Raw genomic sequence first — 21,400 nt, 5'->3', positions numbered from 1 at the left:
TCTCTGCACTAACTTTGAGGAGCTGGAGCGGGTCCAGAGAAGGGCAATGAAGCTGGTGAGGAGTCTGGAGAAGAAGTCTTATGAGGACAGGCTGAGGGAGCTGGGGGTGTTCAGCCTGGAGAAAAGGAGGCTGAGGGGAGACCTTCTCGCTTTCTCCAACTCCCTGAAAGGAGGGTGTAGCCGGGGGGGGGGTCAGCCTCTTCTCCCAAGGAACAGGCAATGGGACAAGAGGAAATGGCCTCAAGTTGCCCCAGGGGAGGTTCAGATTGGATATCAGGAACAATTTTTACACAGAAGGGGTTATTAAGCCTTGGAATGGGCTGCCCAGGGTTGAGGCACCATCCCTGGAGGGATTTAAAAGACGGGTTGGCATAGTGCTCAGTGACATGGTTTAGTGATGGTTTTTATCAGAGTTGGGTTGATGGTTGGACTCGATGATCTTAAAGGTCCCTCCCAACCCAGACAATTCTATAATTCGTAACCTATGCAGAGGTTTATTAGAGTTCATTCTAACACTAACAACTTCCACCCATCAGCAAAGCTGCAGGTAGATGCCCAATTAGTGAATCTCTCTGTATAGATGGCTGCGCACTTGTATCCTGATCAGCCTATAACCAGCAGAAAATTAGGTCTTTTTTTCTTTTTTCTAAGTACCTCCATACATTTTGGGTTAGCAATTAGCACTTCTAGGACTGTAATTATTAACCAATGTGGTGTTAAAGGGAATATGTAACAGGTTGGGGGGTGTCCTAATACATATTTAAAGATTTTTTTGTGGGAGTGAAGCATATTCATTCATATTTTGAGCAGGAATAAAGGCCTGTCAGAGGGGAAAAAAAAAATTAAAAATCTATTCTGTAGCACTGCAAAGAGGGATAAATAGCCCCCAGAAACCCCATTGTACTTAGGAAACTCTGGCAATTAACTGTTTAATATATGGATAATGAGAATTTCCAAGCACAGAGGAGGAAGGAAAAAAATTATCAAAAAAATACTGTCCAATCTCCTGGACTCAACTCAGGTACCACTGGTCAAGACCAAGCAGTTACTTGCTTTAGAATAAGCCACACAAGTGCATCTGGGATGTATGTCAGAAGGACTAATGAGGGGTATTGTCTACAAGATCATCAAGATGAATTAGAAAGAGACCCAGGAATTTACATAAGAAAAGTATCAGAGTTTGAAACTATCTGGGAGTCCCTTTATTCCCCAAAATGCCCTTTCTTCCGCATCTGCTATCCTGGACTATCACCACCCTGGGGATAAATTACACTCCGTTTACTCTTAGATGAGACCCAAACTCACCAAGGCAAGAACCTGCAGACACAGTTGTAATAACACCACAGCTACGTTCAGCTCCCATTCACTTGTTTTGTTCTTGAATTATTTTTCATCTCCGTTCTCAGGGTAGTAACATTTCTAGCAAACACTTATGTCCTGGAGTGGTGGCTTGGGACACGGTGACACATCCGCATCAAAAACTGCCAGCCTTCAGATGATATCAGTATACTGCCAGTACATCAAATTACTTTAAAGATCAAAACATACTTTTAAATTCGAATGAACTATTTAACATACTGTAGAAGCAAAAGATGGAACAAACTTTCCCTGGAGGGAGGGCCCAGGTGACTGGCTGGTCATAAAACAGCCTCCTCCTGTTTATGTATCATGCTCTTTTATCACGATGATGTCTCAAACATCTTTCCAAAGCAATTAAACCCAGGCAAGTTGTCTGGATTTTCTCATATTATATCTTTTTCTTGTCCACATCCAGGAGCAAAAAAAAAGAGATTATCATGTTGTTTTTCATCTCCTATAAAACTCCACACCTACTAAAGAAGGGCTGGCTGGGACACACTCTGCCCAGGAGCACCACACTGTCCAACTCCGTCACACACGGGGACTCCCAGCATCTCAGAGAAAGTAATTCCTTGTAGCTACCAAGAATTACTCACTAAATAAGGAAATGCATTAAAATTTGCATAGACAAATACAAAATGCAAAACCTCAATGAAAGTGCAATAAAGGGAAACCGTGGAGCTCTTTCTCACAAGGATGTTTTCTAGCCTGTACTGGATTTTGTGAGATGTTCTATTTAATAAGATTATTTTAGGTGTAGACTGAAGGAGCCAATCTGATACCGAAAAACTAAGATATCTGAATTTATTTTCTGTGACCACTGAGTTGATTTATTGTGTTCCTCTTTCTGCTAATACTTGATTGTTCATGCAACATACTTTGCTGCTTTTTTTCCCCCCATTATATGAACTTTTTTTTTTTCCAATTACTTTGAGAGCTGAGCCTGACAATTGACTATTTTCCCAATCATCTTTTTAGATGTTTCTGCATTTTGAGGAACAAGCAGCCGTTAAAGAGAACCAAAGCAGAGGATCCCTGGTTTTACTGATCCCGTGGGGCAGAAGGTATGAGAATATATGGGGTGAGGGAGATAAAGGCAGCCTGGAGCGGGTAGTGGGGTGACTCCAGGGAGAGGATGTTCGGCCAGAGATAAGCGTGGTGGAGGGAGAACCATTGGGGAAACCAGGCTGAGCAGAAAGGGAGAGCAGCAGGACTGGTGGATTATAACCCAGTTCCATGGGACACCCTGTCTGTCAATGTGGGAAATGGCCTTGAATTCCCAGGATGTGTTTGCAGCACTAACTGCAGGAGGAGACGGCACTGATCAAAACCCAGGGAATTAAACAAACAGAGCAAAGAAAGAGGAGGCAGCGGCTGTGCAGAGGGAGTTGTGTGTATGGCAAGGGTTGGGAGCTGCCTCTGAACACAGACCTGTCCCATGACCGACTGGATTCCCACAGCATCCTGGCACCGACACTGTCCCAGCAGCCTTGCTGTGCTGGACGTTGCTTGACTGCACTCAGATTGGATAAAGTCTTGTTATGCTGAATTTCACTTATTTTGCTTAGGAGTCACCTTCCCAGACAATTTTACCCTTTTTCTTTACCTTATCCATAATTAACAAACTAAAACCTGTGCTTGGAAGGACTAATGAGAAGAGAGCAATGAAACCCCTGCTCTCTCAAGTGGACAAATATGAGAAAAAAAATAATAAAGAAACACCAGGTAAAATTCTCCCAGTTAAAGTTTCAATGAGAATATATTTATCTTTTGTGTTGAAAACTGTTTGGCGTGCTTCCCCTGCAGCAGAATAAAGTCCAGTGCCCACAGCACAGCGTCGTTCTTGTGTTGGCACCCAGAGAAGTCCCACAGGCCAAGCGATGGCCACCAGGCAAGGCAGCATGGAGTAAATCCAACCTGTCATCCAGGAAAGGTGAATCCCAGCCATGGCCGCACTGGTCACTACAATGACATCCCACTTCGCTTCTTTGAGTCCTTCCGCGCGATGGGACTGAAGGACAAGATCTCCTTGTAAATGTGCTCTTGAAAAAACAGAACAAAAGAACCGTGAATGTGTGATTTTAGGGGACACAAATTAAAGTTTGACTGTTATATGTGCAGAGAGGGGGTATTCAGCAGAGGGGATATGGCAGGTACAAGCTGGAAGAAAGAGATAAAGTAGAGAGACAAAAAAAAGTCTGTCTGAAGAGCTGGAGGGATCTTTGCTGGATACATAAAAGCAAGAGCAAGGGAAGGGAGATGTGCACGATCATGGAGACACCAGCAGGCAATTGCAGCCTTGCTCAGCGTGTGCACATTAAGGGAGGGAGGTAGGAAAGTCTCATACTAGACGGGAACCTCAAAGAAGAGAAACTTCTTACTTTTCCACTCTTCTATCGAAAGCTTTTCGTGTTCCAGAGAATCATCGTAGGACTCTTGCGCCTCTGTCTCCTCCTCGATGTCTCGGAACTGGTCAAAATAGGGGTGAGCCAACGCCTCCGTCGCTGTAAGACGCTTCTCCACGTCCAGCTGCAACATCTTGTCCAGCAGGTCCACTGCTGTAGGAGAAGACAGGAAGAGGGCTAAGCATGCGGACCAGTGTTCCCAGCACTATATTCTCCAGACATGAAAAAGAAAGAGATTCCTCGACCTGGCCATGGTAGCATGGAGCTCCTGTCGGTGGGCATGTGAAGGCTGTTCAACAGCAGCCTCAGGGAGCTCTTACTACAGAAACGGAGGTGTACATTGTGCAGAAATAACAAATTAATCTGAAATAAGCCTTGCTGCACAGATGGGGTTGCAAGAACATAAAGGGCAAGCCAGTAACTTCAAGATATTTTTCAGTTTTAATCATTTGCTTTCACTCTGACCCTTGCAACTCAAAGTAATCTTAACATGAGTAATCTATATAGAAATCTATACATCCCTGGTAAACAGGAAGGCAGGAAACCCAGATACCAATCAGTCTGTCAGCCCTGTTCCTCTTCGGTTTTAACATCTTAATGCTCTCTCTTTCTTTCAGCTTTTAGAAGAGTTTTGCTCTCTCTCACCTCTACCATACTTGGGAAAAGAGCTCCTTGTAAGAGATCAATTTTTACCATGAAAATTGCACATCTCAGCTGCCTGTTAAATATCAATAGATGAATGTATTCAACAAACTGGATGTAAGCTGTACTCTAAAAATTAATAAATAAATTACTGGCAGGGGCTGTGGGGTTCTCTTAGCACTTTAACAAAACCTTACATGTGGAGCTGGGAAACAATAATGAAAAAAGAAGAGCTGTTTTATTTATCTAAATGCTACTGCTTATAATATCACCTGCTTGGCTATAAGCAACAAGCTCTGGAAGCCAACATCAGCCAAAATTCATCCCAACTCTCATACCAAGTGGAGCTGATATTTACAACCGTCCTAATTCCATCATTTGCATCCCACAACTGAGAACATCCCATTATATCCAGCACCTGCTCTCTTCTGGCTTGTTGATACGAGAGCCGGAAGTTTATCTCTTCCTTAAATATTGTACATTATAGGCTGTGTCATTTTAAAATTAAAAAAGAAGAAGAAAGAAGTACATGGCCAAGAACAGCAGAACATCACCATTGTAATAGCAATAAAGAATAATTTTCCTTTTAATTAATATATATTTGCCCTGGGGAGGGGCAGGGGCACAACCTGCAAAGGAGAAAAGTAGCAAGAAATTATGAGAAAGAGGAGGAAAAATCCAGCCTGGAGCTGTGGTGGTCAGCCTGCCTCCATCCCACTGTGAAAGCTCCTGAGAAATGCTGGAGATGACTTACCCTGAGGATTTGCTTTGGGGAAAAGCATAGACAAATCCATCTTGGGGATTTTAGGAAGGGACTTGATATAACTCTTGGCCTGAAAGAGAGAGAAAAGCGTGGGTATTTACTGCAGGTGGGGAAGTGCCAGGAGTGTACATTTCAGTGACCAGTTTGCAAGGAACTGCTTTTATCAATTGAGATACAGAAATATTCCTGCTTTAAGGGCCAAACTGGAGAACAGAGGAGGTCGGTGGTTTGCTGCGGCACCAGGCACCTCACCCAGAGTCCCTGCAATCCACACCAACTCCCAATGCAATGTCAAATCCATCAGATGTGCCACTAGCACAGAGGAACATAATCCTTGCCAAGGAGAACAGGCTGCTGTCATAGAAGCGGCACCTTTCCCCCCTCAAAGACATGGCCAAATTCACCTCTTCCATCTCAAAGACACAGCCAAGTCCACCCCTCCCCACCCATACCTCTGCCAGTGAGACCCGTGTCCAAAGTGACCTTTCTTACCGCTTTGTCCTCCAGCTTCTCCACGAAGTCTTCTCCTGGATGCCCCGTTACTTTCAGGATCTGAGTCAGCTGATCGAGGTCTGGTGGGCCGCGTTAAAGATCACCCAGTCTAGAAGCCAGTCCTGGCCACCCCCCAACAGCTCATCAGCCCGTGGAGAGCCCAAGGGCCCATGGAAGCTACGAGCAGGTTACGATACAAATCCAACAGAGGTGTATTTCTAAGTGTGGCTTGATCCCTTCTTGTCTTCTCCCTCTTTTCCTCACCAAAAAGGCTGGTCCCTGCGATTACCTCATGATGAACCAGACTGACACATGTTTTTCCTCAGTAACCTTGTTCATAAAAGCCCTTTCACACACCCCAAGAATTATTACTCCCCCCGGGGAAAAGGTTCAGCTCAAAAGGATACAGTCTTTTCCTTTGAACAGCGTTTTCCCAGTGAGCATTTCTGCCATGATACAGCCAATAGACCAGATATCCACTGTTGAGTGAGAAAAGGATTAAAAAAAAAGAGATTAAAAAAAGGACAGTAAAAGGCAGCAATTAGTTCTGTGGCTGTTGGTTGGTTGCTTTGCTGTTTGCAGCAGGCACTGATTTAAATTTCACTCCCATTTTCCACCCTCCCCTGTTCTTTCTGTGCTGCTAAAAATCTCTGCTTTCATCATTTCCCCAGGCACTGGGCTTTGGGAGTTGAGCAACAGCTCTGGGACTCGCTCTGCTCCAGGGGACGCCAATGAGAAAGAAGAAAACCATCTGGAGGATGAGGTGAGATTTGACCGAGGCGTGACAGCAGGATCCCCAGGTTTGTCACCAACCGGTGACACCGCCAACGCCAGGCAGCTCACCTGTCTGGTTGTAATGCATCCAGTTCAGAATGACTTCTGGGGCCCTGTACCAGCGCGTCACCACGTAGCCCGTCATCTCAGCATCGGCGTGTCTGGCCAAGCCAAAATCCAGAATCTGCAGTTGAGCAAAGGAAAAGGGAGAAGAAAGGGCAGAAAAGCAAAGAGAAATCCTACGGGCAAGGGAGAATCTACTTCTAAGAGGAAATGAAGCTGATCCAATCAGATAATAATGAAGCACCAACTACACCACAGCCACCCACAGCTCGGTACAAAGAACTAACAGGTTTGTCTTAATTCCACTGTAAATTACAAGCCACTGCAAAACCAGTTGTGTGAAGACCCTGCCAAAAGGAGCAGTGCTGTGGGCTACCCAGAAGGTCACTTCCTTTCCCGACACTTACATTTCAACTCTGTGAGCTTTATTTAATTGAGTTGTTCTACAACCTGGGGGCGAAGGCGTGCTGGGAGCCACCCCGACTCACCCTTTCCTATAAAAACACCTTGTGGCTCACAGGGGGTGGCCTCTCCCTCAATACTGCAGAAGAACATTGCTTGACCCCACCTTTATGGACCATGGAGCCATTTCCTGTGATATTTATTATGGAAAACAGATGCTGGAACACCAGCGAGCTGCGAACAAACCCTTCAGAGCAATACTGAAAATAACTTCTGTCTGGAATCACAACCACCGTGTCAACAAGAACCAAAGGGTAACTGGGGCTGAATCCAGCTCTCCTTCAGGGATCGTCCACCCAACACAAGGGTTGCTCAGCAGTACTGAATTTATTTTGGAAGACATTCCCAACTGCCATGCCACAGGAATGACAGCGACAGGATGTTCATTCCAAGTCTTGGGCCCTGATTCAGCAAGTTACATCAGCAGGTGAGTATTTCCCACTGCCTGCAACTGCCGAGTAATGAAACGCCTCAACTCAAGGCTCAGAAGGCGAGAGGAAACATGACGGTGCCAAATTCCTGCTGGCAGAGCAGTTCATCCCTGATCTGATATGCTACATGCTGCTTTTCCACCTACCTTGAGCTGACAGTCTTCGTTCACAGCCAGGTTGCCTGGCTTCAGGTCCTACCACAGACAAAAGCAGAATAATAAGGATGTTTTAATTTGCAAACGCATCAACATGAGCCTCACCCCAACCTCGGCTCCCCGTTGATGGGATCCCATAACATCGCAAGCCCAGTGTTGATACAGCAAGGACACCTTGCCTGCTATACCCTGAAGCTTTAGATTACTATTTTATTTGTTCCTGAAACAGTTTTATTTTAGAAATGGCAGGGTTTAGGCTGAATTGGCCTATGATGGCAACAGATACTCTCCCCCCACTTTCTTGCTCCAGGAGAAAAAGGGAGAGAGATAAAGAGATTTACAAGTTTAGAATGAACTAAACTACTTCTAATGAAATATGAAAATTAAAATGGAAATAATGAAATAGATACAATATATACAAAACTGTATCAAGCTCCCTGGATGATGTCACCGGCAGGCAAACCGGGACAAGAAAGCACCATAAATTGCTTCTCAGCTCATCAGAAAACACAACATTTCCTCAAAATGCTGCACAGATAAGCAAATCAAACACCTACAGGGAGTAGGAGGGCAAAGGAGGAGGACACCAGAGAAGCAGAGGAGGCTGTTAGTGAAACCATGTTTAAGGAATTTATTAACTTTATGACCCAGCTGTGTTCCTCCCAAACAGACAAAAATCAGAGTAACAGCGCCCAGGAACTCACCCTGTGGATGATGCCGGCTGAGTGAATGTACTGCAATAAAAAGATGAGCCACAATGTGAGCACCAGCAGAGAAACGAGGGCTACAAACAAGACCTTGCGGAGGACACAACTCGGGTTGTCCCCAGCCCCCAGAGCAGCATATTGAAAAAGAAATCTCCACGCTGAATTCCTGACAGTATTTGCTGTTATGTGGCCTCTCTAAAGAGGTGACACAGAGCAGGAGAGGACGTAGGGAGCAATAGTTCATTAGAGCAAGTGCACTAATAGCTTCAAACTATAAAAGGCATCAGGATTACAGGTAGGAATATGGTGAGCAGAGGACAGGAGAACTTTGTTGGTTTGGGTGTTTAAACCACGTGGGAAAAAAAATCATTAAACCACAAAATTGGAAATCAGATTCAAGTTGCAAAAGCTGACTATCTGGCTGTTATCACACCAGTTAAACCTTCTGTGTGTTCTCCCCCCCATTATTTAAACTCAAGATAACAGTGATCTGGGGAAAGGTGTGATTAAGGTGAACTTGTTAGTGCCTTAAGCCACTGCTCTGACTCCAGGTGACAATATCAGAGGGCAGCAGTAAGACATTGTCTCCACATCGCAGGGTTTGCAGCAATTGCTCTCTGCTCTCCCAGAGCCAGCTACGGCAGCATGGCCCTTCCTTATCCTATTGAATAGAAAATCATCCCCTCTGTCTTCTCCCCTGAGAGCTTGTTAGGAATTCAGCAGAGGCTCCCTTTGCTACCAGCCTCTTCCTTTTCACATGGAATTTTGCTGAGGGCTTGGGCAAGTCAGAGAGTGACACAACCGCTGTCACAGGAGAACTGTCACAAGGTCTCTGACTGCCAATTGCTCCCATACCCGGGTGACTGATGAGAACAGTCATTTTACTGATGTGTGCTGGAACAAGAGTAGTTCAACAGCAAATATCTATTCTCAGGGAGTGCCCCTGAGAACAAACCCCCAAATCTTCCCATACCATGTTGGAAGGGGGGTTGGTTATGGTCAACCCAGAGGTGACGCATAGAGGAGACACGGGGAGTCACTAAACTCCTCCATACCCACCTACCTTCAGCCCTTTCAGCATTTGGTAGACCAGGTACTGGATCTTTTCATCACTGAATTCATGTCCCATGATCTTTTGTAAATCTGTCCGCATGTAGGGCATCACCAGGTAGCTAAAAGGCAGTAAGACAAGGCCCTGAGTCTAGAAGAAAAACACAGGGAACCAGGCTAGCCTTGTTCTCACTTGTTTTGGGTTTTTTTTTTTGGCTGTGAAACTTACTGTAACCAAGAGGAGTTGTTGTGACAGCGTCCCTGGCTACACCAACAATGCCTGTGGTGATGCTGAGCTTTCAACCTGCTCTGAAAATTGCTCTTTCTCCTCCCCTCATATTGGATATCTGACGTCAAGTAAGAACAAGGGTCTTCCAAACTTTAATGATCCCAAATTAGTTTACTTTAGACCTCTGTGATCAGTTCCGGACAGCCTTACACCATCTGGGAGCTGAAGCACCTTGCACAGCTTTAAAGAGTCTTGCAAAACCACCGCGTTGGCTCCCAAATTTATCTGTGTAATGTTCTGCAGCCCTGCCTTGAAAAGACATCTCACTTCCTTCAGTCCTTGGCCTGCCTGCTGCGACTGCTTATTAATTAGTTGATGGTCTTCCAGCAGGAACTGCTCTGAGAACCCTCAAACCCTTTTCCTGCAGGCTCCTAAACACCCAGCTGTCGGCCGAAACCCCAAACCCTGACACACGCTCCTCATGCCCAGGGATGGGGAAGGGAAAAAGACTCGTCCAACCTGACCATCGATCAACACTGAGGGAAACGCCAAAAATAAAATACAAAGAGCCAGAATCAAGATTAAGAGAAAGCCAGATCCTTTAAATTCTTGGTTTAATTGCCCCAGGGCCTGATGAACAATACTTCTCCCATCCTGAGTGCAGCCTCTCAGCTCAGCACTAGGTTACTGTGGACCACGCTGCGTAGGATCCCCCTGGGAATGTGATGCCTCCTCCTTACACACCTTGCTCTCTATACACCGTGTTCTCCCAGCTGTGAGCACGGCATGGGATCTGTTGACGTATTCTGACTGTTTTAGCCGTGGGAACTGACTTGTGCTTTTGATTCTCCTTGTTATTTGGGGGGTGTCTGGCTTTAGCCCGGCCCCTTTTCGGCTCATCCTGTTGGGCTGCACCCCAACCCAAGTTCTTCCCCACCTGAGTCTAGAGAGAGCTTAACGCAAATGCCAAACTTACAAATCCTGGAATCCCTGGTAGGAGGGGGCGGAGGTGAAGACATCGAGCAGCCCAATGACCTGATGGAGAAGAGAAGCCCATGTTGAAACCTGGAAAGCATTTGCTGTACACGTGGGACTCAGGTAATAGCTCTCCACCGGCACACGCGTATGGGTGAGCACGGAGAACTCCACCTGAGGAATCCGAGGACTCTTCACTATGCTGCCTGGCTGCTTTTCCTCTTACTAATACACGGGAGCACCCATTACACATCTCCTCCAGCCTGGTGCCAGCTGGGCACAGCAATCAAACCCTGAGACTGCCCGCGTGTGCTAAACATCAGGACAGCTCCATTAACACAAAGATGATGCCATCCGAAGGGACTTGCTCCCAGGTGGCGAGAAAATCCCCCTTGTTTCAGCAGGAACGGAGAGAAAATGAGTACTTACGTTCTCGTGTTGCATGTGCTTGAGCAGCATGAGCTCCCTGTACGCTCTCTTGGCAAAGATCTCCGACTGGAACGGGCGGCAGAGCTTCTTGATGGCTACTTTCTCCCCCGTCTTCTTGTCTATGGCCGAACTGCAGTGGACAAGTAAAACCCAGTTTTGACATTAACTATGTTTTAACAATTTTTGCAACACCAAAGGTCCTCCCCTAGAGAAGAGCTAATTCTGAGCCTCGTAGAAGGACAGCAAAGAAAAGCCCTTGGTGTTTCCTGGTAGAGCTCTGCACACGCAGGTGTCACCGTGACCCAGGGCAGCAGAACACAGCCCCTGCTCCTGGGAGGACCAGGTGGGACACCAAAAGAGGTATGAATGACCTGGTCTTTAATTCCCTTAACCTGCACAAACGAGCTAGCAGAACTGCAAGAGGAGGAAAACACAAATGCTTAGAGGTGAGGATTGGGTCTAACTCTGCCTTCTCCTTCCCTAAGGCACGGAGAGAAAGGAATAAAGCAATTTCTGCTTTGCCATCTGCTTGGGGGTCGTTGTCTTTTAAAGGTACGTCAGCCTTCGTTGTGTTCTGGAGCAAAGACAGTGGGTATCACATGCTGAAAACACAGACTTAGTTCTCCTGCTGTATGAGTGCCTAACAGCAGCTCAAGCTGAAAACAGGAGTCTTTTTATAAAACTAAGGAAAACGTGGCACAACAGCCCTCTCTGGGGACGGGACCTGGGATTCCCTCCGGTCATGTTTGCTGTCTGTGGCCAGGCAGGGTGATCCCACCACGCTTTCTCTGCTCTCTCTGCTCTTTGCTCAGGCCCAGATTTCACCAGATAAGAGCTGGGGAGGGAGCTCCTTGGGCAGAGAATGCTGCAATTCGGGATTCTCGGTGCTGTTTTCCAGGGGGGATCTCGGTGCACTCCATCTTGATGCCTTGGGCCCTCCCTGACCCCTCCAAGAAGACAACAGGGTTTTCCCTGGCAAATTGCACTGTGGGTTTCCAAGCAGTTCCTGCCCTTTGTAAATCTTTATCTCTCAGGGAAAGGGAAGGGCTGTAAATTGGTACGTTCGGTCCCATGTTTAGCTGTCCCATGTTTAGAGGGACCGAGCACTCGTCAAGGCTGGCATTAGTGCTTTGCACACACCCTCCAGCCTTGCACAGACATTGTTTTCCTGCTTCCTTCCCAGAAGGGACGTGGGATTCATCCCCACCAGTCTCCAAACGCCCGGCTGCAGCCACAGCTCCTTCCTGGAGGCCCTTGGAGCACCCGAGAGGAGGAGGGGCAGGTACCATAAAGCTGTAAAGCAACGTCACTGTCACCTCCAGAGCCATCATCAGCGAATGAGAAGGGAAATACCGTCTATAATAACACAATCAAAGAGGGCATTTTGCTGGGTTTAGGGCTGGTTACAGAAGGAGAGATCGGAATATCCTGCTCCACGTGGCTTTCCCTCCAGTTCAACGCTGAGCAGGGGTGATCAGATCCTCGCTGCAAACCTTGGAAGTCTCTTGCGCAGCTTTTTTCCCTCTGTCAGCCACAAACGATGGGTGGTGGTGTGTCCGCCTGCAGCTCTCATCAACCTCCCCAATACCATCAGGGAATCTCCCTGCTCTGGGCCACCGAGGTCCCTTCCAGTTGCTCTAAGTTCCATGTGATGGGAGAAGAGACATCCTTCGAGAACTGCCACGGGAGTTTTGTCAATGCATTCAGATGGGGAAAGCGAAGGGAGCACAGGAACACGAGGCAGCTTCGGCGCTGAAGATGTCACAGGGCATCTCAGGCGTCAGGGAAGGGTTGTCTCAGTTTCAGGACTTCAGAGGGTGTTGGCAGAGGGGACAGCACAGCATAGTTCTCCAAGGAGCCGGGGAAGTAAAAGGAAGGGACTTGGACCACGTAGTCAAACAGCTTCTGCGGAATTCACGGCAGATTTCCTAATCTGAGGGTGCATGTTCTTACCTGCCTTCCCAGCTGCTGGCCTGCAGCACATCCACAGATCTACCCACTGCTCAGCATGGGACACTCCATCTCCTGGGTGATGGAGCTTCAGCCTGCCCAGCTCGGACACCACTGTCCCCCTTGTGTGAGGCAGAGCTGAGAGTGAATTCAGTTCTCCTGGTGGTGGAGAACCCACCACGTTCCTCCCAGCAGAGGTCTGATGAACGGCTGAAGTTCAAAGTGACACTGGGCAGGCAGCGCCGTGTCCCCGCCAGAGATTGGCATGACCAGCCTCGGAGGGGTCAGAAGACTCTTCTTCCACAATTACATCCAGCAGGAAGCCGAATCGCTATGGGTTTGGGCAGAATTAATGTGGGAAGAAACACATCTTTGCTGTTTTGCTGGAGTTTCTCAGCTGCTCAAGGAGGTGTGAAAGCGGCAGATCCCAATAACGCTGCGACGGGGAAGTTTCCCGGCAATTCCCAGCAGAGGACAGCAAATCCCAACCCCACAGGCTTCGAATCCCAACCCCACAGGCTTCCACTGCTGCGTTGTGCAGGAATCAGCACCAAACCGCTCCTGCTGAGCACTGACCACCCCGCACCCTCCCTCCCCAAGGTCTCCGGAGCAGCGAGACTTTCCCTGGGACCAGTAAAAGATTTGTCATTTGTTTGTTATTTCTTGCGGGCGAGGAAGCTTTGAAAGGATTTCTCTTTTCTCCCTTCTTTCCTTTATGACAAAACCCAGAAAACACTGTAGGAATATCCAAAATGCCAAGTTTAGCCCTAGATTTCACAGGACTCGTTTAAGCATCTCCAGAAACTCAAATGCACCTGGGGCGGGGGGCAGAGTGACGGAAGGAGACCCGGGGTGTCTCTCTGCAAACAGGCAGCCGGGGGACAAGGACAGAGCCTGGGGTTCCAGGAACTGTGCAGTGGCAGCTGACAGAGAGACTTTGCTCAACACCTACAAAAGGAGACACGCCTTTTTGTGGGGTTTGTGGTTGTTTGTTTGTTTGTTTTTTTCATCTCAGTGTGTTATGAAAGAAGAGCTCCCTCCAGATCCTGGACAGGGCTGCTTCATGTTGAACCTTTCTAACAGCCCCCAGTTTCCTCCAGTTCACCAAAAGCCACGCAAGATTCGGGTTCTGCTCCCTCTGGCTACAGCCACCTCTGCCCAACAATTAACAGCAGCTTCGTGCTCTCTCATGGATTGGGGATCATCATCAGCCAGGAAGAAGTCCCAGTTTGGTGCTGGTCCTGGTTTACACTTATTTCTAGCAATTTGATGATTGCAAGCTGGAAGCAGTATCACAAGCAGGGGTTGTGTCATCCAGCTCTGTTCCCTAGCTGCCTCGGACCAAAGCAGCAAGGACACACAGCAGAGGACACACTGCAGCCACCTCCACTTCTCCCACCCACCCCCATTATCACCCACAAATGGCTTTCAGATGCCCAAGTATTCCCCCCCCTCCACCGCCAGAGAGAAACCTTTGTGCAAACTGGAGACCAAAGCAGCTCAAAATCTGCCCAACCCCTGGCAGGGAGATGACACCCCACGCTGCCTCACCTGGTCCTGGAGCTGCTGTTGTCTCCAAGGACCATCACAACCATCGAGACGCTGCCAGGTGGGAAACTCCCCCTTCTGAGCCCACTGAGGTGGGGAACTCCTTTCTCTGAGCCCACCTGGGACAACCACGGGAGGAAACATCTCGCTTCTTTCAAGCCACCAAGTCTCTGAGCCACTGCCCGTTGCTCCGGAGCAGGACGCAAACTGCCTTCATCACACATGCAAATGGCCTTTCCTAATGGAGGGGTATCAACAGGCACCTCCTCGCTTACTTCCCCCCCCAAACCGGGCACAACACTTCCAATACCCTCAGACTCACCCCACACGGTGCCGGTGGGACCCGAACTCACCAAACTGAGCCGTAGGCTCCGGACCCCACGGGGTGGAGGGACGCGTATCTCCTGGGCAGCTCCCAGAGGGTTTTGTTCACCTCCTGCCTGTAAAAACCTCTTCTCCTTGCGATGTTCATCGCCCGGCGGGAGCGGGACTGCCACCCCCCCAGAGTACCGGAGGACAGGAGGGCTCCTGGGGTGAGACGGGGAGAGCGAGGACGCCTGCGCTGGTAAAAAAAGGCTCTAGTGAGTTTCCTTCTCCGTTTTCAGCTGTTGTGAGCGTGAAGGGACATGTCTTTGGGCCCTCCTCCCTCCGCCTCCACATCGGCAGAGGTGAGGCATCAGGTTTCCCGACACGCCTCGGTCTTCTCCAGGTGACTCGGGAACAAGCACCGAGCAGCCAGCTCTGCGGTAGGAAGGTCACTGGGACCCCCTAACCATGTCCCTGCTCCCACCCGGCCACCAGCCCAGGGAGAAATGTCCTCGTGGGGCTCGGATGGAGGGGGGGGTCTCGTGAAATCCCCGCTCTGAGCCAGCAGATGAGTAAGGACTTGTCGAGCCGAGGAATCTGGGGGAGAAGCCACAGCGCCGCGTCAGAGGAGCGGGGACGTTCTTCTTCCCAGCTGACGGAGCTCCAGGCTCGTGACGGGGGACATGGGGGTGTTACATCCACACGAGAGCGAGGACGGTGAGTTTCTCCCACGTCTGGCATCCCAGCAGAGTCAGGACGTGGTGGAAGGAGGCTGAGGTTCTTCTCCACCTGCATGGAGGTGTCACCTGTAGGGGACTGGGGAGCAGCTGCGAGATGGGACCATCCTGGAGGGGACTGAGGAGCAGCCGTGAGATGGAACCATCCTAAGAACTGCTGGTGCCCCAGTCCTTGCTGGGTCCAGTTCTACCTCCCACAGCGAGTCCAAGCTCTTCTTGGGTCTTCTCCACCAGTTCTAGAGGTCTGCAAGAAGGTTCTGTTCCTGGGGAGCAGAGGCGGCCTACGACATTTTCCTCTGGCTTTCAGAGGCTCAGGAGGGGTGGGAGCACCCCACACATGTCCCCAAGGAAGTGACTAAACTGGGCCCCACCATGCTGGCCCCATGGCTCATGCTGGGCTCTGCCCACCAGCCCTCGGCCCAGAGGCAGGTTACCCCATAAATGGGAATTACTGAAAAAAAACCACTAAAAGATCCATTTTTCCTGCTTACAGGCAACCACTCAATACGGATTAGAGTTGTCCCTTCAAATTGCCATGGCGAGAACTGCTGTTTCACAGAACACAAACCAGGGACAAGGAGCTCAGGCAGTTTACCCTTTTTTACATATACACCTGTAATTAAGTCCCGGGAACAGCAACAGGGCGGCCAGGAAATAGGCCGGGATCTGTAAATACCCCCATGAGCAAGAGGGGTGACAGTGGCAGCTCCTGGGACACCAGGGAAGGGGGAACTCGTTTGTCATGGCGTGAGCATGGCCCTTGCTCAGCGATGGGCTCCTGCAGCCTGTCCTTAATTAAGGAATTAAGGAGTTGGTAACCCCTCAGGCACGTCTTGGCTGCGGAAGGATGAATTAATTCCAGGGACAGATTCAAACTGAACGGGGAAACCTTGACTTCAGCAGTTTGATTTTTTTAAGTGTAGTTTATGGGTTTTCCTCCAATTCAATTCTCACTGATTTTAGTGTATATAATTTTTTTTTTTTGCTAACTATGATATATTGTAGCCGAGCACATTCAGGAATTGTGGATTTATTGTTTTCCTCCCAGGAAACAATAAGTGAGAGCTACAGTTGAGGCTTTTTCCTCTCCGTCTGTCCCAAGGCGAGCGGAAGGTGAAAAGGGGCTGGGAGGCCCCTTCTGTGTCGCCCAGAGAAACCCCCTCACTCAGAGCTGCAGAGCTCCAGGGCTGTTGGCTACCAGACTGGGACTGGCACGAACCACCCTGGTTCATCAAGCGCTGGCAACTTCAGCTCCCGAGGCTTCCGTTGGTGGGAAGGACAAAGCTTTGGGTGATCCTTCTTCCGAGTGAAAAGTCAGCAGCTCCTGCCCCCATGAACACTCTTCTATCACTAAATAGAGGCTGAAGAGGAAAAAAAATTCCTTTTAAAAAGCAAACCATCACAAACCAGTATCACTGGGGATGGGCCCTAGGTCCAGACAAGAAGCAAAACCCTGGTCTGTTGTGTTGAATCCCTACACCAATCAGAAAATAGAAGTATTTCTTCTGCATCCAGTACTCGGGGTCAGGCTCCAACTGAGTTCTGGGGACACAGGGACACAGGCTCGGTGCCAGCAGACACTCGGGACAACGAGTCACTGGCCTCGGCCCCCACAGGACATGAGGGGACCTTCACACCGTGCTACAACCGACCCATCAGCACAGGGGGTTCACAAGGACCATCAGCGCAGTACGTCTGAAAAATAAGTTTTATTTTTTAACCAGTGGTATCGTGACATCTTATCTGCAGAACCAATTACAGCAAAATTCAGGGCTAGAAACAAAATAGCAGGTTTTCCTCTTTAAATGCCGGGGGTGGCCAAGCAGCGCGGCACCGAGGGGAGTGTGTGCCTCGTTGTGCCCCACGGAGCCCGGGCTCCCAAAACGTCCCCCCACCTCACACACACACACGCACAGACACACACACACGCACACACACGACATCTATAGTTTTAAAAATCTTTAGCAATATTTCCGCCTGAAATCACACCGTAGCATCTACACATAAAATGGCTGATAAAAATAATCTTGCTGTAGGTTTACAATAGTATTATCTACATTTTCATCTCAACACCCCGACTGTGGGGCCAGCGGGGAAGGGAGGGTTTCTGTCTTGATTTTCTTGGTGTGGGGGAAGTTTTTACCCCAGAGCGTGGAGTAACTGCTCTCTGCCTCTCCCCCCAACACCTCTAGGGAAGTGTTTGACCTGAAGAGATCGCTGGGAAGATTCAATGGCTTCGTCATCCGCACCCCATCCCCTCGTGTTGCCTCTTCAAAAACCCATCACAAAACACTTCCTCCCTGGCGCCCTCCATAACAAGGACAAAATACTGCAAAAGCCTTTCTCCTCACATACAGGTCCTTTGTCCGCACAGGATGCCCGTCACAAATGTCTAAAAAAGCCTCCTCCACAAGTAAAAGGGGGTCCCTGAGCTCCCCAGTAAGTCCCAGTACAGACCCCACCGAGAAATGCCCCCCCCCTCCTGCCAGTCCCCACCTCTGGGCATCTCATTCACAGAGCCCCATAAAACACAAAACACTTCAACCCCATTTGGATTCAAACAAACTCCCTTTTCATGTTTCCTCAGGCAGAGACCAACCTGCTAAAAAACAGCCAAGAAGCTCTTTATCTGATAGGGTAAAAAAAAAACAACTAATCTCTAGTAAATGTTATTTTTATATATATAAATATTTATATTTATAGATATAGACAGTAAAAGGGAGGTTGTGGGTTTATGCATGCTCATTTCTTTGCTTTGGAATCCAATACTTCTAAAAAAACCCTTCTTTTCAGGAAATAACTTAAGTTCTGGCACAAGACACCAGAGTTCTTTGAAGAACATTTTTTTTTTTTTTTTTTTTCATTTGATCTGACAAGAAACCCTCCATCCCAAGCTCTCCTCCTCTGAAACCACAACACAAAGAAAAAAGATGCACGGTTCTATATTGTGTGTTTGATCCTTCCCTCGGTGAAGCCTCCGGGATGGCGGGTATTTCACAACGAGCTGCAGCACGAGAGGAAGGAGGCTGGGATTTCACGGCGCTGGCCGAGGGACCCACTAAAAGGGTTTCCCCCAGGATGGAACCACCCCAGCGCCGCCCCCAAAAAATAATGATGAAAAATCAAGCAGCTCTACATGCACAGACAACTACGACATGCAAAACCCCCCAGCTTTTAAGGAATAAAATACACAAAAGTGTGGCCGGCAAGAATCTTCTCCAGCCCCTGTCTCCTGGGAAGCCTCAAGGAGAGGAGGGGAAGAGGGAAAACCAGAGGAATACCCCGATACAGGGGCAGAGGCTGCTGCCTTGGACAGTGATTTCCTGATTCCATGGAGCTCACGCCTGGCCGGCTGGGAGCCTTCACCCTGAAAACCAGCGGGGTCAGAGATTTCCACTCCAGACTTCCTTTCCCCTCTCTCTTCCCATTCAATTTAAGGCACAAACATATTTACAGTTTCAAACAAAACCTTTTCGTCTTTCCAAGGATGAGACAGGAGAAGGCCTCTAACATTCTGCTGGACCAGGAAGATCTGGACGTAAACCAATCATCTGGCATTGAACGAGGACATCCCCCAGCCCCACCTTCAGGCCTGAGGAAACCAGAGGCCCATAAACCAACTTCCATCATTTTGAGGTTGCTTAATTGTAGAAGAATTGATAAACGGCAACGATTGTAACCAAAATTTGAAACGCCAGCTTCCCCACCTTGCCCCCAGCAGCACAAACTGGTCGAGCACAGTTCCTCTGGAAGGACAGAAGAGAAGTCAGAGCTTCGAAGGCGTCCCCAGGCCGTACACAGAACACAAGAGCATGCAGCATGTTGTCCTCCCCCCTCCCTCCCCCCCCCCCCCCCCCCCCCCAAGTTAACACACACAAAACCCCTCCACCAAGGAGAATATTGTTGTGACGAGGCACTTGGACGATAATCGGAGAGTCCCCGCAAAAAGGCCTTCCCCTCACAGTGACGTGGGACGAACAGGAGAGCGCCCTTCCTCAGGACTCCATCTCCTCTTGGTCGAGCGGAGGCGGCACAAAGCTAATCACTTCATCGTAAGTCAGGCCTGGGGGGGGAAAAGCAGGACAGAAACTTCACAGGCAGCACTAAAGACATTTAATTAAGAAGGAAAGAATGGCTCCATCATTCTCAGACTCACAGAGACAATAAAAGGCACTTCCAGAGCGTTGGGGAGATGGAAGTTTGAAAACACGAAGATACAAGCAACTGGCACCTACATGTTTGTATGCTCATAGCAATAATTAGTTAGCAGGGTTATGCTAATTATGTGCACAGCCCCTGATAGATTCACTCAGTGTAAGGACCTCAGAATGAACAGGGTGCCCATATTTTTATCATAGAAAAACAGAATGGTTTGGGTGGGAAGGGACCTTTAAGATCCCCCAGTGCTACCCCCTGCCCTGGGCAGGGACACCTCCCACCAGACCACGTTGCTCCAAGCCCCCTCCAACCTGCCCTTGAACCCCTCCAGGGATGGGGCAGCCACAGCTTCTCTGGGCAACCTGGACCAGGCTCTCACCACCCTCACAGCAAACAAGTTCTTCCCCACATCTCAGCTCAATCTCCCCTCTTTCAGTTTGAAGCCATTACCCCTCATCCTATCACTACATGCCCGTGTGAAAAGTCCCTCCTCAGCTTTCCTGGACTGGAAGGGGTTCCTGGAGCCCCTTGAGGGACTGGAAGGGGCTCCAAGGTCTCAACGGAGCCTTCTCTTCTCCAGGCTGAACCCCCCAACTCTCTCAGCCTGTCCTCACAGCAGAGGGGCTCCAGCCCTCCCAGCATCTCCGTGGCTCTGTCCTCGCTCCAACAGCTCCATGTCCTTCCTGTGCTGAGGAAGTTTCTTTTGTGCCTCTAATTACCACGACTAACTGAACTGCAACTTATGGAATGGAGCACAAGGGAAGCAGGCTGGCACTCTCCTTCCCCCAAACTCACTTTTCCATTCTTCAATCTCAAGTTCTCTGCTTTCAAACGACTGGTCGTAGGGGTCTGCCACTGGTTCATCATCTGGGTCGTGATACTGAGCGAAGTAGGCATGAGCCAAGGCTTCTGCTGCAGTGATTCGCTTGTCTGTGTCCAGTACCAACATCTTCTCTAGCAAGTCCACAGCTGCCAAAGCACCAGAACAGAAAAGAAAGGATATTAGAGCGATCTGTGTGATATTGTGCTCTGAGGTATAAGCGTGGAACAGCCCACCAGATAAGGAACCTGTAGTTTCTCAGGACCCACCCCATCATCCACAATTTCTTCCTCTTATACCCTCAAGCCCACATGTAGTTTGTAAGCTCTGGCAGTAGCACAGAGCTCTGTCCTGAACTGCTGCTGGTGTCCCAACAGCTCTTTGGGAGAGTGTGGGTGTCCCCAGATATCCCAGCATCAGGAAAAGCACAACACACAAAAAGCGATCCTTACCCAGGGGATTGGCACCAATAAACACATTTTCAAAGTCCATTTTCGGCATGTAAGACAGAGACTGAATGTAGTTTCTTGCCTGTGGAAATAAATGCTCTGTTGAAGTATATATATATATCCAGCCACCAAGACAAGACTACATTTCAATCATCCTGAAGCACCGCTTATTATGGTCTGTCTCCTCACTTTGCTTTCTCTTTACTTATTCTGCTACTTCCTAAGCCCATCAGCGTTATCCCTTCCCAACTAAAGGCCACTCGAGGGAGCAGAGGAAGAGCTGACATTCTGTGGGGTTCATGCAAGACTGAAAAGCAAAGAGGTGCTGTGAGAGCTGAGGGTCCCGGAGTCCTGGGAAGGCTGCGAGCAGTGCAGTGGCTGTGGGTGAACCTTACACCAGGGCACAGAGTGCAAGATCGACTCACATCCAGGCTTTCCTGGAGTCTCAGAAACTTCTCTGAGCCTCAGAAGTTGAGTACACACTGTCCAAAGTTTT

The 21,400-nt window shown here is 48.9% G+C and overlaps 2 protein-coding genes across 10 annotated transcripts in view; both read right to left on the bottom strand.

Annotated features, from left to right (window-relative positions):
- Window positions 1-3,099: 3,099 nt before the first annotated feature.
- On the bottom strand, window positions 3,100-19,132 carry MAPK13 (mitogen-activated protein kinase 13). 7 transcript variants are annotated; one of them, XM_014953655.1, is made up of 12 exons: window positions 14,788-19,132; window positions 10,937-11,066; window positions 10,509-10,567; window positions 9,317-9,425; window positions 8,251-8,280; window positions 7,538-7,585; window positions 6,505-6,619; window positions 6,069-6,140; window positions 5,662-5,741; window positions 5,161-5,239; window positions 3,741-3,917; window positions 3,100-3,401 (listed from the first exon to the last, which is right to left on the bottom strand). In XM_014953655.1, exons 1-12 carry the CDS (start codon window positions 14,904-14,906, stop codon window positions 3,322-3,324), a joined length of 1,098 nt encoding a protein of 365 aa, XP_014809141.1. In that variant the 5' UTR covers window positions 14,907-19,132; the 3' UTR covers window positions 3,100-3,321. The 7 variants fall into 7 exon arrangements, with proteins under 7 accessions (XP_014809141.1, XP_014809145.1, XP_014809139.1 ...); XM_014953659.1 differs by having other exon boundaries at window positions 14,757-14,832; XM_014953653.1 differs by lacking the exon at window positions 14,788-19,132 and adding an exon at window positions 14,438-14,748 and having other exon boundaries at window positions 9,317-9,454.
- Window positions 19,123-21,400, bottom strand: part of MAPK14 (mitogen-activated protein kinase 14) — a 25,328-nt gene continuing 23,050 nt past the window's right edge. For 2 of the 3 annotated variants that reach the window (XM_014953661.1, XM_014953663.1), the window contains 3 exons: window positions 20,908-20,986; window positions 20,431-20,604; window positions 19,342-19,540 (listed from right to left, as the gene is read on the bottom strand). In XM_014953661.1, coding sequence (XP_014809147.1) covers window positions 19,473-19,540; window positions 20,431-20,604; window positions 20,908-20,986 — 321 coding nt within the window. In that variant the 3' untranslated portion in view covers window positions 19,342-19,472. Of the gene's footprint in view, window positions 19,541-20,430; window positions 20,605-20,907; window positions 20,987-21,400 lie in introns of all 3 variants that reach the window. The other variant, XM_014953662.1, reaches the window with a different exon arrangement.

This window comes from Calidris pugnax, unplaced genomic scaffold (assembly GCF_001431845.1).
Source record: "Calidris pugnax isolate Ruff unplaced genomic scaffold, ASM143184v1 scaffold245, whole genome shotgun sequence".
Lineage (NCBI taxonomy): Eukaryota > Metazoa > Chordata > Aves > Charadriiformes > Scolopacidae > Calidris > Calidris pugnax.
Note: the sequence above shows the minus strand (reverse complement) of the source record. Positions and strands in the feature narration are given on the sequence as shown.

Coding starts and splice junctions, on each gene's coding strand:
- MAPK13 (XM_014953653.1), bottom strand. CDS start 14,578: ATGTTTCCTCCCGTGGTTGTCCCAGGTGGGCTCAGAGAAAGGAGTTCC. Junction 11,067..14,437: donor AACAGCAGCTCCAGGACCAG/GTGAGGCAGCGT, acceptor TGTCCACTGCAG/TTCGGCCATAGACAAGAAGA. Junction 7,586..8,250: donor CAGCCGGCATCATCCACAGG/GTGAGTTCCTGG, acceptor TGTCTGTGGTAG/GACCTGAAGCCAGGCAACCT.